This window comes from Sparassis crispa, assembly GCF_003851025.1.
Source record: "Sparassis crispa DNA, contig_000002F, whole genome shotgun sequence".
In the NCBI taxonomy this organism is placed as follows: Eukaryota; Fungi; Basidiomycota; class Agaricomycetes; order Polyporales; family Sparassidaceae; genus Sparassis; species Sparassis crispa.
In genome coordinates, this window is record NW_020939749.1 from 46,494 (window position 1) to 59,074 (window position 12,581).

At 50.9% G+C, this 12,581-nt stretch overlaps 7 protein-coding genes across 7 annotated transcripts; 5 read left to right on the top strand and 2 right to left on the bottom strand.

Moving 5' to 3' along the window:
* Nucleotides 1-168: 168 nt before the first annotated feature.
* SCP_0300160 (hypothetical protein) lies at nucleotides 169-573 on the bottom strand (the record flags this gene model as incomplete). The annotated part of the gene is made up of 3 exons (XM_027755413.1): nucleotides 169-275; nucleotides 346-443; nucleotides 497-573. The coding sequence occupies 3 exons, from the start codon at nucleotides 571-573 to the stop codon at nucleotides 169-171; spliced, it is 282 nt and encodes a 93-aa protein (XP_027611214.1).
* An 833-nt stretch (nucleotides 574-1,406) lies between these two features.
* On the bottom strand, nucleotides 1,407-1,856 carry SCP_0300170 (hypothetical protein; the record flags this gene model as incomplete). The annotated part of the gene is made up of 2 exons (XM_027755414.1): nucleotides 1,407-1,720; nucleotides 1,772-1,856. The coding sequence occupies 2 exons, from the start codon at nucleotides 1,854-1,856 to the stop codon at nucleotides 1,407-1,409; spliced, it is 399 nt and encodes a 132-aa protein (XP_027611215.1).
* Nucleotides 1,857-3,112: 1,256 nt separating this feature from the next.
* Nucleotides 3,113-3,452, top strand: SCP_0300180 (hypothetical protein; the record flags this gene model as incomplete). Its single annotated transcript, XM_027755415.1, has 2 exons — nucleotides 3,113-3,164; nucleotides 3,220-3,452. The coding sequence occupies 2 exons, from the start codon at nucleotides 3,113-3,115 to the stop codon at nucleotides 3,450-3,452; spliced, it is 285 nt and encodes a 94-aa protein (XP_027611216.1).
* Nucleotides 3,453-3,706: 254 nt separating this feature from the next.
* SCP_0300190 (hypothetical protein) lies at nucleotides 3,707-4,288 on the top strand (the record flags this gene model as incomplete). Its single annotated transcript, XM_027755416.1, has 3 exons — nucleotides 3,707-3,795; nucleotides 3,866-3,986; nucleotides 4,046-4,288. 3 exons carry the CDS (start codon nucleotides 3,707-3,709, stop codon nucleotides 4,286-4,288), a joined length of 453 nt encoding a protein of 150 aa, XP_027611217.1.
* A 918-nt stretch (nucleotides 4,289-5,206) lies between these two features.
* Nucleotides 5,207-7,348, top strand: SCP_0300200 (hypothetical protein; the record flags this gene model as incomplete). The annotated part of the gene is made up of 3 exons (XM_027755417.1): nucleotides 5,207-6,730; nucleotides 6,822-6,882; nucleotides 7,017-7,348. The coding sequence occupies 3 exons, from the start codon at nucleotides 5,207-5,209 to the stop codon at nucleotides 7,346-7,348; spliced, it is 1,917 nt and encodes a 638-aa protein (XP_027611218.1).
* An 828-nt stretch (nucleotides 7,349-8,176) lies between these two features.
* On the top strand, nucleotides 8,177-11,077 carry SCP_0300210 (hypothetical protein; the record flags this gene model as incomplete). The annotated part of the gene is made up of 1 exon (XM_027755418.1): nucleotides 8,177-11,077. The coding sequence occupies one exon, from the start codon at nucleotides 8,177-8,179 to the stop codon at nucleotides 11,075-11,077; it is 2,901 nt and encodes a 966-aa protein (XP_027611219.1).
* Nucleotides 11,078-11,151: 74 nt separating this feature from the next.
* On the top strand, nucleotides 11,152-11,880 carry SCP_0300220 (hypothetical protein; the record flags this gene model as incomplete). Its single annotated transcript, XM_027755419.1, has 1 exon — nucleotides 11,152-11,880. One exon carries the CDS (start codon nucleotides 11,152-11,154, stop codon nucleotides 11,878-11,880), a length of 729 nt encoding a protein of 242 aa, XP_027611220.1.
* Nucleotides 11,881-12,581: the final 701 nt, after the last annotated feature.

The window sequence follows — 12,581 nt, forward strand, 5'->3', positions numbered from 1 at the left end:
AGCTGATAGCACCCGCCTCGCCCCGGTTGAGTGCATCGAGCTTCGCCATGTCTCCCGGTGAGATCTCGAAATCATACAGGGCAGCTTTATTGTTTCAGAAAGAGGGCTGTGGTCAAGCTTAAGAACAGATCCAGGGAATCTGCAGGACACGGTATAAGTGAATTCATGCTATGCATAGAGAATTGGATGTGCACCAGAGCTGAACCACTTGAGTGAGTTGTCGACTGCCTTCAGCATGTTGGCATAGCCATGTTCATCGGACATGACCTTTATCGCTATATAGGACAAGCACGGGTTAGAAAGTAGCAGGGACATATGAATCAAGAGGTGAGGCAACGAATGCACTGATGAAGATCTCTTCACGGAGAAAACCACTCTCTCGGACAGCATTGCCGACCTCAGCTTCATTGGCATAGAATCGCGCGGAGTTGAGGTGTCCGAGTCTGGAGAGCCATAAGTGTAATAAATTGAAAATAAATCGCGCAGAGAGCAGCACCTGTAACCGTGCTTCAGCGAGCAATACAAGCGGTCGTGCAGTTCAAGTTCTCTGCCACCGAGTCCGAGTAGGGGCATCGTATGGCCTGCGTGAAACATATATTATAAATTTTGATGAGGGGTGCTCTGAGTGTAATGAGAGTGTACTTACCGGAATACAGGCGGACTCGGACTGATAAAGTGATGCTGACTCCGGTATGGCGGAGGAGTACATTAGCGCCTCGAGTACACTCAGAAACTGAAGGACAGATGATAGCAGGCATCCAGCTGAAGGATGCGGTATTCATACACGCAGGAGTAGTATCATGGCATCGTATTTGGAGAGAGCAGGGCGACGCTGTGGATCGGTAGGTGTAGAGAATAATCTTGCGAGGAAGAGCAAGGCCCAAAGCTTGCTTTAGATTGAGATCTTCTGGTCCGTGCTCATGCTCAGCGCTCAGTTATCATCACCAACGCCTTCTGGAATCGCAAGCCCACTGTGTATCAGGCATGGTAAATGGATGTGTACGGACACGGGCAAGTCTCCCATTGAAGTGCATTCACAGCTCGTGGACCGTCACCGTGCTATACGTCCCATCACAGACTGCAAGAATACGATACCGACATGTAACGCCGAGTAAGATAGTCATAGAGGACTAGAGGAGCATACAGATGAGGACAAGTGTGGTTAGAGATCGGTGGCAGCAGATATCTAATTGTAAGTTGAACCGCAGTATGGTCTATGAACAGAGAATGTGGCGCGGTGAGGCTCGAATCTATACTCTTCTGAATAAAGGCCGTAGAAGCTGTCAAAGGGGACGTAGACGTGCACAATTAAATTTGTGTTATATTCAGACATTTCAATCAGTACGGCCAACAGAAACATCGATCCTCCACATCCACCACCCTCGGGCCAAGGCCACATCCATCTTCTAATGCGCCGAGTTTTCCTCCGAGGCAACGGCTTCAAAGGTGTCCTCGCAAGGTTTGCTGAATGTCTGAAGCTTAGGGAAAGAGCGAACGAATGCCTCCTGTCCTCCGGGCCCTTGGAATTTGCAGTCAATAAGCTGCAGCTTGATGATGCTCTTGAACCTAGAGGCTACATTTCCCAAAAATAGTCGCGGACGCTGTTTGTCCGCTGTCCAGTCTATCCCACTGATGACCAGAACTGTGCAATCCTTGGCATTGGGGAGGTAGAGCATGTCGTACATGACAGTGGATTGTGACTCATGGAGTTGGGGCAACCCTGCAGTGGTACCAGAGGGTGAGCTCGCCCTCTAAGAAAACAGATACTGACCTGGCTTACTGCCCGTCTGGATTAGCTGCACTTCAGACTGTCCTTCAGTGAGGATGAGAGCTTGCACGGCGAGTTCTTGGGACATCCTTATTCACCGTATCTGAAACAAGCAAGATGAGCATTGTCAGAGTGCTGCATGGAATGCAGGAGATGGGCACATAAGTCTACTTACTGTGGAGAAAGTATTCAGCAAGATGGAGATGCATCGAAGCAAACTATGAGAGAAGATGAGGGCAGCTGCATACCCGGTGCTCGTATACCTCGCCGCCTGCGCCACTTCGTGCAGAAAAGCACAGCATCGGGAGACAATGGCAAAGCGGGATGCATAAAATAGCCGAAGTGGCCCTGCGCCACGCTTTAAGCCTCAATGGTCGAGAATTGTGAAGTGATATAGGAACGGGTAACCTGTAGTTCTCCGGCGTTGAGCAGAGATGTGCACCGCTACTGAAGCTTGAAGCTTGAAGCTTGAAGTCTAGTGCTTGGCATGATATAAAGAGAAGCGGGGATATACGTCAAAGCAGTAACAAGGGAATGGCACACACATCAGGAAAAAGCCCCAAGTGAGGTAGCTGCCGCCATGATTATGTAGACACGTGTAGGGCATGTAGCCATGCATCGGTCAATGTACACCTCTGTAGGGCTGTGTAGCCACCACTCACATTTCCATAGCACCATAGAGAGGTTATGCCTATCAAGCGGAGCTTAAAAGCATCTTAAAAATTGTGTTGGTTCATATGCTACCGTGCATTGAGATCTCAAACGTGCCCAATTCCCGGTGCATACAAGCGTAAATGTGGGCATCTGCAAAGGGATTTCTTGGCTAAGCTGGCTCTTCAGTGGCTTGGGAGCACTGTGAACTTTAGACAGTAAATGAACTATGGAATGTAGTGTTGGCATATTTTCTGTGTTTGTCTGCTAGCTATATAGTTACAGAACCAATAGCAACCTACTTCACCTCGCACTTCACTGTAGTTCCAGAGCAGGTCGGGAAGGGCGGGAAGCATCGGGCAGTTGTTACGAACTATGGCACCATCGATCACGTGCTTCGTGAAACTTGGTAAAATTTGTGGGTCATCCCATCTCTTGCGCATCCTCTGTTGGCATCACTGTCTTTCTTCTTGTCTCTTGGCCTCTCACTGGTGTGTCTCTCATCAAATTCAGTTCGCTGCAGTGTCGCATCTCACTGCTACTCGTCCTCTCAGTTTATCTATGCCATTTCTGCCTTCCTATCATTCGCATGCAGATGTCCTAAATATTTCTGTACTGGTGGTACTCACGATGCATGATGCAGACTTTTGGAAACACCTCCAACCTCCAGTTCGCGCTCCCCCATGTCGTCGAATGCAAATGTTCGGCAGCATGTTTGTTTTCGGAGGTCGAAGGGCACCCCCAGGTGAGTTAAAGAAAGATTTTTCATATCCCTACAATACAGTGCTAACTCTTTGCAGCCTCCTTGTCGTTGCACCGGCTACCGCAGTGCGACGATGCCACTCCGGCCCTGCACTCCCACACTCTCCTCGCACCTTGGTCCCCCATCTTCCTCCGCCCTCCTCATTCACATGGGGAGCCGACACGCGGACAGCCAGGTGACACTGCATGGCTGCGCAAGGTCAACGACCTCGCACTCCCCTCGCCCTTCGCCCCTCCATCCTCCAGCCTTCTCATTCACGTGAGGAGCTGACACGCGGACTGCGAGGAGACACCACGTGGCTGCACGAGGTCAACGGTCCCACCCTTACACCACCGCTTTGCACTCCCCTCGCCCTTCGCCCCTCCGTCTGCCAAATTCAAAAACAAGATGCCGTAATAAGCAACATACAGTATCATTACATCGATTTGGTTGGCGCAGTATGTTCTCCACCCTCACCTGTTGCGGACTCATGACTGACACGGGCCTGCGAGCAGGTTGTTCGGCAAGGCTCGTTCATTGACAAGATGTATGCATTTGGGTGGACCGAGCTGGGCTACTTCAACGACAAGGAGGACGAGCTCGTTCTCATGCATGCTATGGCCCGCTATCATGCGTGTGTACTGCCCACTCTACTGCGAGTGAAACCGACATGCTGATGCCTCGGGTCCGGCTTTACTTTACAGATTCTTGGACCTAATGAGCTCATCGCTGATGTCGTTTTTCGTGCCAATGCTCGACATCGATCTCGTGTGGCACTCGCATCAGCTCATGGGCAGTCGGTACGCCAACGAGTGTGCACGGTATGTAAAACGTTACATCGACCAGTGCGTGCGCACATGGAGAAGCTCACATGGCGACGGCAGTGTGATGCGGAACGCGTTCGCACCGGGCGCATGGACGCGAATGCGTTCGAGCACAGGCGGGCGCACGACATGGCATTCCCGATGCCCATGCCATTCTATCACCCTATCACGGTGTGCGTCATCATCGCTAACCCCGACCTCCTCGTTTGTGCAGGCAGCCGACACATGAACGGCCAGGCACTGTTTGTTGTTTCCCGCTGCTCTGATCTGCTGGTGCTTCCCTGCTTCAGCACTTCGGTTTAGTGTAATATAGCTAATATATTCTGAATATATTTCTTGCACTGTGTCTATTGGTGTGATTCGATGGCTATTCAGCTTCTAGCTATGAAATTTGGCCAGGGGCTACCACTTTACCGCCAATTACAATGGATTACTTATAGCTACATAGGATGCCTACTGGGCTACAGGGCACTATAGAGGTGCTGCAGCATCTACCGGTACAATATAACCGGGGACTTGTCTACCGGGCTACCACTGCTACCTAGGCTACGTCGGGCCATGTAGTCAAGCCATTTTTTCCTGATGCATCGTGAATGGGATAAAGTCTCATGCTATGAGCTTTCAATTAACATGAATCTACTGGCGCTCATGATCCAATCCATGTCGACAAGCATATTTGAAGTTGACCGCCATGCACTTATCTTTGAAGCGCTCTCGCCAATGCAACTCCTCAAAGCGTTCATCAATCCTTAGGCCTCCAGTCTCAGGGAGTTTCCCTCGCGTCATTACCTTATGGCCAAAGGCCGATACAACCAATGGGGAGTCGGAGGCAATAATTAAGACATCAGTGCATCAGCATTCTTGACTCAGATCTCCTCGGATTTGATAGTGTCTGTTAGCAAGCAACTTATAAGTCGTCTCGCTGGAGTATTTACCTGGAAACGGCGGAAATAATGGACAACGCCCGAATCGTTTGGAGCACTCGACGCAGAGCAGCTTGGATGAAAGCTCGAGGAGTCAAAGGTCCACATGCACGCATCCACTGGCACCGCGTTTCCTCCACCACCACCACCACCACCACCACCATCACCGTTGTTGCATTTAAAAACTCGCTACTCTTCGTCCTTAGTAACTCCTGCATCGCTACTCTTCATCCTTAGTAACTCCAGCAAATACTCTCTCGAACCGCCTGTCTCGGTCCCACTATAGCCCCTATCCCTCATGTCTTCGTTCTCGCTCCCTTTACCTTCTCGTCCCAATATCCCCTATTCTCGTGCAGGCTCTCCATCCCTGCAAACTGATTCAGATGACGCAGTCATAACAGGTGTGGAATTGATTATAGCCGAACTGGACCACTCATCCGTGCAGTCCGCGCACACACAATTCTCCCAACTCGTGTCAGACTTCAACAACACTAATCCCACTCAGCATCTTCCGCCCTTCCAGGTTCACCCCGGTGACCCCCGAAATTCCGTTGATTATGTCTTCATTTCCTTGCACCCTGATCTAACCCCTGAACTGCGACCTGACATACTTGAGCAGGTCCGCAAGGTGTTCGATGGCCGCAGTGGATTGCGCGCAGGTTGGAGAACTGGAAGTGGCACAGATCAGTCGCGGCGTGTGATGTTCATCATGGACAGTGAACAGCATGCCCGCACCATGCAGCCCAGGCTGGAAAAATGGATGAACGACCACGGTATGACTTTTCAGGGGTGCTTCCTCAGCAAGCCTTCTGCTGGATCCTTCCGCATTACCTTCGATATACTTGATCCCACTCATGTTGCTCAACTCCGTCAACAGCCTCCCATGTTTGACCGGCGCACCTACCCTGTCGTCCAATCTCAGTTCATACCTCCTATCTACAGTCTGCAAGTGGCTGTTGCGGGCTGCGGAGAATTTCAAGGCATCGAAGGGCGCCTTAACACCTACATTCACCGCCGTTATGGCAATGATGCTATCGCGTACAGCAGGATGGTGCTGGAGGGCGAGGTCTACACTGTTGTCCTTAAAGACTGGGCGACGACTTCCCGCCTGGTTTCGGATCCCTTCAAATTCTTCTCTGACACTTCCATACCTCATTTTATCTCCATCTCTCAGCCTATCCTTCTCTATCTCCTCAACAGTGCCGATGTTCCTCTCAATCCAGCATTCTTGTCTCACTCCTCTCCCTCCACCTCTCCCGACCAGCGCAGTATTCAGGCACAAATTGATGCACTGTGCCAACAAGGGTTAGAGACTGTGCATACCTTCTCTGATGTGGTAAAGCAGCAGCATGCCATGATAATGGAGCTACGCTCACAGGGCAATCACGTCATGTCAGCAGTTTCCATGGTAGCGTCCTCTGTCTCTACCTCGGCCCAGCTTTCCTCCGTTGAGAATCAGCTGGGTCGCTTGCATGACCGTCGGGCGCAACTCGAGGATAAGCTCATTCTGGCGCCCGAACCCAATGCACATCAGTATATACAGTCTCGCATCCACTCCATTGATGAGGAAACCCACGAGTTAAATGACCGAGCAGCTCACCTTCGCCGAGGATTACAGGCGCTCGCTTCGCACATTGACACCACTCTCCGATTACTGCCAACCCCTGCTGCAGAACACTCTACCGCTCAGTCCTTGTCCCAATCGTCATCTGGCCACCTACGCCCTGAAATCGATTCCGATGAGCAGCAGCGTTATCAACCGAGGCCTCGCATGACTCCATCCCCACCTGGCCCTCAGCCTGACGGAATGCAGACAGAAATGGTAAGCCACGCAGTGTCTCCTCCTGAAAAACCTCACTGTTTTCCTGACCTCGTTACATCATTCCCTAGTGAATGACAAATGCAGTGTACAGGGGAGCGAAGCAGGCAAAGTACGGAAGTGCATAGTGGATCCCTTCTTCACTCTTGCACCCAGTTTATGTCCTACTTAACTTCTTTCATGTCAACGGCTCACTTTCCCTTCACCTTTTCACCTACTCATTTGCTTCTTTTGATGTTTCTTATCTCTCTTCTCCTTCCTACGGTACATGCCTCTAATACTTTTCAAGCTTATGCTATTAACGCGAACGGGCTGGCTAATGTCTCTAAAATGGCCGCCATAGCTAATGCCATTACTTTACGGCAGCCTCATGCGTGGATCATTAACGAAACCAAGTTACCTCAACCTCAAGCTTCTCGTATTCGTGTCAATGGATACAATACTTTTGAGGAACCAGGTCTTCCGCTGTCCACTGGACGTTCCAGAAAGTGGGGGGTTATTCTTGGTATCAAACGCTCCATTCACACACAGCATATCCCAACTCCCCCACAACTTCACGGTCGTGCAGTCATCCTTGATGCTATCATTCTCACCGAGGATGGGCATGGGTTCCCTCACTGAATCATCGGGCTGTATGCTCCGTGGGACCCTGGCAAAAATGAACAGCAACTTTCCTCCTTCTGGCCTGCCATATCGGAACTCTGCAATCAGGTGCGGTACTCTTGGTGTGTTATAGGCGATTGCAATGCCTCTGTCTCAATGACGGAGACACTTTTCTCTACTCCCTCTATCTCAGCCGCCCAGCGCCACTACACAGATTTCCTACATACGGCCCAGGCGATTGATCTATGGACTCTTCAAGGTGACGCTGATGCTAACACTAACTATACTTTCTCCAGCCATGTTGGCTGATCCATCATTGATCATGTAGCCTATTCTACACAGGAAATCCTCATGGGAACCATCGAAATTGCTGACACTTTTATCCCTGCTACAGATCACCGGGCCATTTGGGCTTCTCTTATTCTAACCCCGCCTCTTCCCCACGCAACTTCAGTGCGTTTTTGTGAACCCCCGCCATTTGATCAGCCGAAACGTTTCTACTACCCTCGGTGACATGAGACGCACCGTTTTGCCACCTTTGCAAATGCAGTTGACTCCCTGGTTCAAAACGACTCTCTCCACTCCTCCCAAGTCACCGATGATACATCCTTCAACACTCGATATAACGCACTCACACTCATTTTCCAACGTGCAGCAGAAGAAGCCTTTGAACTGCCCCGACAATCCCACTGTCCCATATCTAAACCTTCAAGCCCCTCTATACGACTAATTGTAACTGAGATCCGTCGTATTAATCGCCTCATTTTTGCAGCACGTACCAATAATGTTCCCATCCTGGCTTTGCGGGCACCTTGGGTCGCATCCTATATTCACGCCTTTTCTCCCATGCACTCTCACCCCTCCTTCCTTGAATTCCTGATAGCCACCCGATGCACGCTGAATAAACTGCGTTATCGCGAAGAGCATAAAGAATTGCAACGACGAGCAACCCAAGCTGCGAAAGGTCAGATTAATGCTGTTCTTCTTGGCGGGTCATGCAAGAAGCTCTACCACTCCTCTTATGACTCCTTCGGCCCCCCGCTTGCCCTGGCATCTGAACATGACCCTACTAACTTTATCACTGGCCCTGATGAGATTAAATCTCATACACGTGCTTATTTCACCACCCTGTTTGCACAGCAAGACCGCCCTCCTATGCCAAAACCCTGGTTGACCACTCCTTCCATTGTTCAAATCCGCACACAAACCAGCCATGACCCCTTCCACTGGCCGCAGCCCATGTCCCTGGATGATTTACGATTACTACTTCGACATGGCAAACCCCGGCCCGCACCTGGTCCAGATGGTTGGGAGAAATGGTGGGTTAAAGCCTTACATGATTTCTCTCTTCAGCTTGTTCTCGACCTTCTCAATTTCGAAATCTCCCACTCACATTTTCCGGATACAGTCAAGCCCTGCACACTCTCCACCATTTACAAGCGTGGTCCTCGCACAATGCTCTCCAATTATCGCGAAGTTTGCTGCAGTAACCTTCTCCTCAACATGCCCTTCACCTGGCTCAACCTCCTCCTCGGACCTTATCTGGCTAAACACCACATTCTCCCTCCCGGTCAGGTCGCCACTCAGCCGGGCATCCAAGGTCGTGATCTTACTTCATTTTTAGCTCAACTCGAGGCTTGGTTGAATCGCATGCATACACCGCTGTACATTCTTTGCCGGGATCAACAGAAAGGCTTCGATCATCTTGAGCCACAGGGTTTCTATGATGCTGTGACTGCTTATGGACTCCCCATCACCCTCATTCAATTCGACATCTCCGCCCAATCTGATGTGCCTTACCAGGTCAAGACAGCACATGGATTTACAGAGCCCCTCATAATTTCTGACGTCACCAAGCAAGGGGGCCCAATCTCCCCGATGAAGTCCACTCTTATGACAAGTCTCGGTAATCACTGGCTTAAAGACATTTTTGCACAACACGGAGATGGTCTCCTCATTGCCTCTCTTCAACAGCTTGCTCACCGGCCTTATCTTCCGGATGATCGTTTAACGCTCCCAGTAAACATGGTGGAGGCGATGGATGACTCTGCGATTATCACCACTACTCAGGGATCCCTTGAACGTTCTTGCCTCTTCATGGAGCGCTTTCAAGCAGCGTACGGTTGGTTTACTAATTGGGTTAAGTCTCTTCTCATTCTGCTTAATATTTTGAATGCTCCCCCATTGATGCGTATGCCCTCTATCTCTCCGGATGATCCCGCTTCTAGCACTCTCATCTGGCATGACGTGCAGGTGACCACTTCCCATATTGAATTCCTTCGTGTCTCTATTAACAATCCGCAGCATCAGTTTGAGAAGCTCCGTGATATTATCTTATCCTTCGATCTGCCTAACCTCTCCCTTCGCCTTCCGCTTACAGTGCTCCGCCGCATTTTTGCCCAATGCCTTATTTCCCGCCTACGTCCTCATCTCGCTTTCCAGCCTATTTCCCGTTCACATGCGATGGAACTCGACCATCTTCTTGCCCTTCGAGTTCACCAATATTTTTCGTTTCCCTTTCGCTTTAACGCAATCCTTCTTTCTCTCCCAATTCAGCATTACGTATACGGCTTTGACTTTCCCTCTATAAATCGACTCAATGATTGTGCCGTGGTATCCGGGCTTTGGCGTGATCTCAACCACCACAACCCAGCCTTCCATGATATGGCCCATATCACGCTCGCCGATTGGACCTGCTCCATCAATCACTGTGTCTTTCCTCTTCACCCCATCTCCCAGGAATCCTATGCATGCCAGACACACCACCTTCCTCCATCTTGGATTACTGCACATACAGTATTATCTACCCTCCGTCTCTCCATCCGTCAAACCGATCTCTCTTACTTATTTTCGGGGGATGTTTCTCTGTGTCACCTTCTTCGGTCGTTACCACCTCTCCCTGATCACCCCATGCCTTCCCCGCAGATGATTACTAACCTTGAGCGTGCAGGTTTTACTCATCTTCACCACCTTGTGACTTGGTTCCCATCCAATGACCCTCTCGCACCGCCTTCATGGTCTCTTCACCCTACTGCAAGCGTATCCAACATGCTACGCTTCACCGCAGCAGCTTCTGACTGGCCCGCCGTTAGCGGCTGGCTCCAGTCTCTCTCACTACCATACCTCGTTGCCGGCCAAGGAAGTTCTGGTGCTGTTTCCCGCAGCACCCGTGATAGCAATGGAAGTACTGGTGACCTTAGCGTCACTCGTGATTGGACACTAGCATTGCCTCGTGATCTGCGTCGAACCCTCGCAGAGCAAGTTATCCTCACTCTCCTTCACTCCTCTCATCTTCCTCTATTCCCTTCCACCTCGCCGACTTGCGCCTCCGATGGCTCCATGACACCCGCAGCTGCTCTTTTTCGTCAATTCCGATCGGTAACATTCGCTGTCTCCACCCCAACTGCTTCTCTCGCCTGTTCCCTCTCCTCCTTTGGTCTCTCCGCATCCATTCTTCATGCCGAAGTCTATGGGATAGTCGTTTCCTCCCTCTCTGCCTGTTCCGCTCCGTCTCCCTCTCCACCTTCTTCCCTCCTCCCTTTATATACAGATCATCTCAATTCTGTACGCCTCATCAACGACTCCATATCAACATCCTCTCCCCCCCCTCTTATCAGTGGTCCCGGCTCCCCGCGCGTTCTCTCTATCGGTGGATACAACTCATCCTCACCTCTCCCACTCATCACCCTGTTCAAGTCAACTACACACCTGCACACACCTCCTCCGACTCTCTTCCATCACGTTTGAATGCCTTTGTTGACCGGATCGCTTCTCAATCTCACCAGCTTCCTTTACCTACACCTCCCATTCCTACCTTTACCATGGATGACTACGTTCTTTTCTCCTCCTCCGATGGCTATATTGAATCTGACCCATCTACTTATCTATCCCACGCCCTCGTCGCTGCTGTGGTCGATGACCGCTCGTTCACTCCCTTGCGCACGCTTGCCTTGCCTTTCTACAATGACCTCCCACCGCCAGACTACCCGTACACTCGCGCGTCATCCGCTTATTCCGCTCTAGTGCAGCTCTATGCGCGCTGCGGACAATTGGATACAGCATACACACGCTTTGCGCGATTTGGCGACTCGTCATTGTGGTGCCAATTCGGTTGCTATGCGCTCGAGACACCCCATCATCTCTTCGTGGAATGCCCAATGTTTGCACCCCTGCGAGAAAATGCCCGTCGCGACGTCATAACGGAGTCGTCCAAGCTCTTACTCGGAGCTGAAACCACACCCTCACTCATGGAGGACATCCTACTCGTCGCGCGTTCACTGTTTATCGACAGTGATGTCTGGCCATTGTACACCTCGCACTATTTCTTGGGCATACTACCCCCCACTCCCACTCAGGGTGCTCCTGCCACGTCCACGCACCGACGCCTGTGTGTCCGCCTCATGCAAACTTGGCACACTATTGGCATTCGGCTAGCCGGCCGTATTTGGGGAGAATATAAGCGGCGCACTCACCCCCACACACGACGTACCTTCTCTCCTCCTCAACTATCCCTTCCACTACATCTTGCTCACCTTCTCCCTTCTTCCTAAAACCCATCCCATGTTTCTCCGTATTTACATCCTTTTCGTTGTGGCTGACGAGGTGCCTCTTACGTACCTGAGCTAGTCATATAGCGTAGTCAGCTAATATTACTCGTTTCCTCGTTTCCTCCGTCTCCATTTTACCTCTCGATCATTTGTTCAAACGTTCTCGAAGACGAGTACTCAAGTACTCATCTAACAAGAAGTTAGGACATGCTAGCTGGTGGATCCTAAGCTTGAAGGTGTGACCCGTCGACATGTAGCTCCACCACCTCCGGATTCTGGTCGTACGAGGGTTGAATACCTCACTGTGCGCACCGATCTTATAGCCCCGCTGTCTAGAATAAAACAACATGCACCAACGGCGGCAGGATCGATGAGTCCCCTCGGTTGCGACGATTTAGCGCCGTCAGTGTTACAGTTAAACCTTTCTGATTCCTGCGGCGCTTACGCTCTCAACCTGCTTTTCCACGGCCACAAGCTTGTTTGGCTCGGTCTTCTGCACACTGCGAGAAAGGTCTCTGCTCTGCCTCTCTTTGCTGCCATCCATTCGTTTGGCGCAGTTCGACTAGCTTCTCCCTTCTTATCTGACGCCCACTGCTACAGGAGCGACACGAACCCGCCACGCTCGCACGGAATCTTCCTTGCGTGAAGCACAAGTGCATCTCACCGCGGATGACCATTTGAAAATCTTCCCCGTTGCGCTGCGG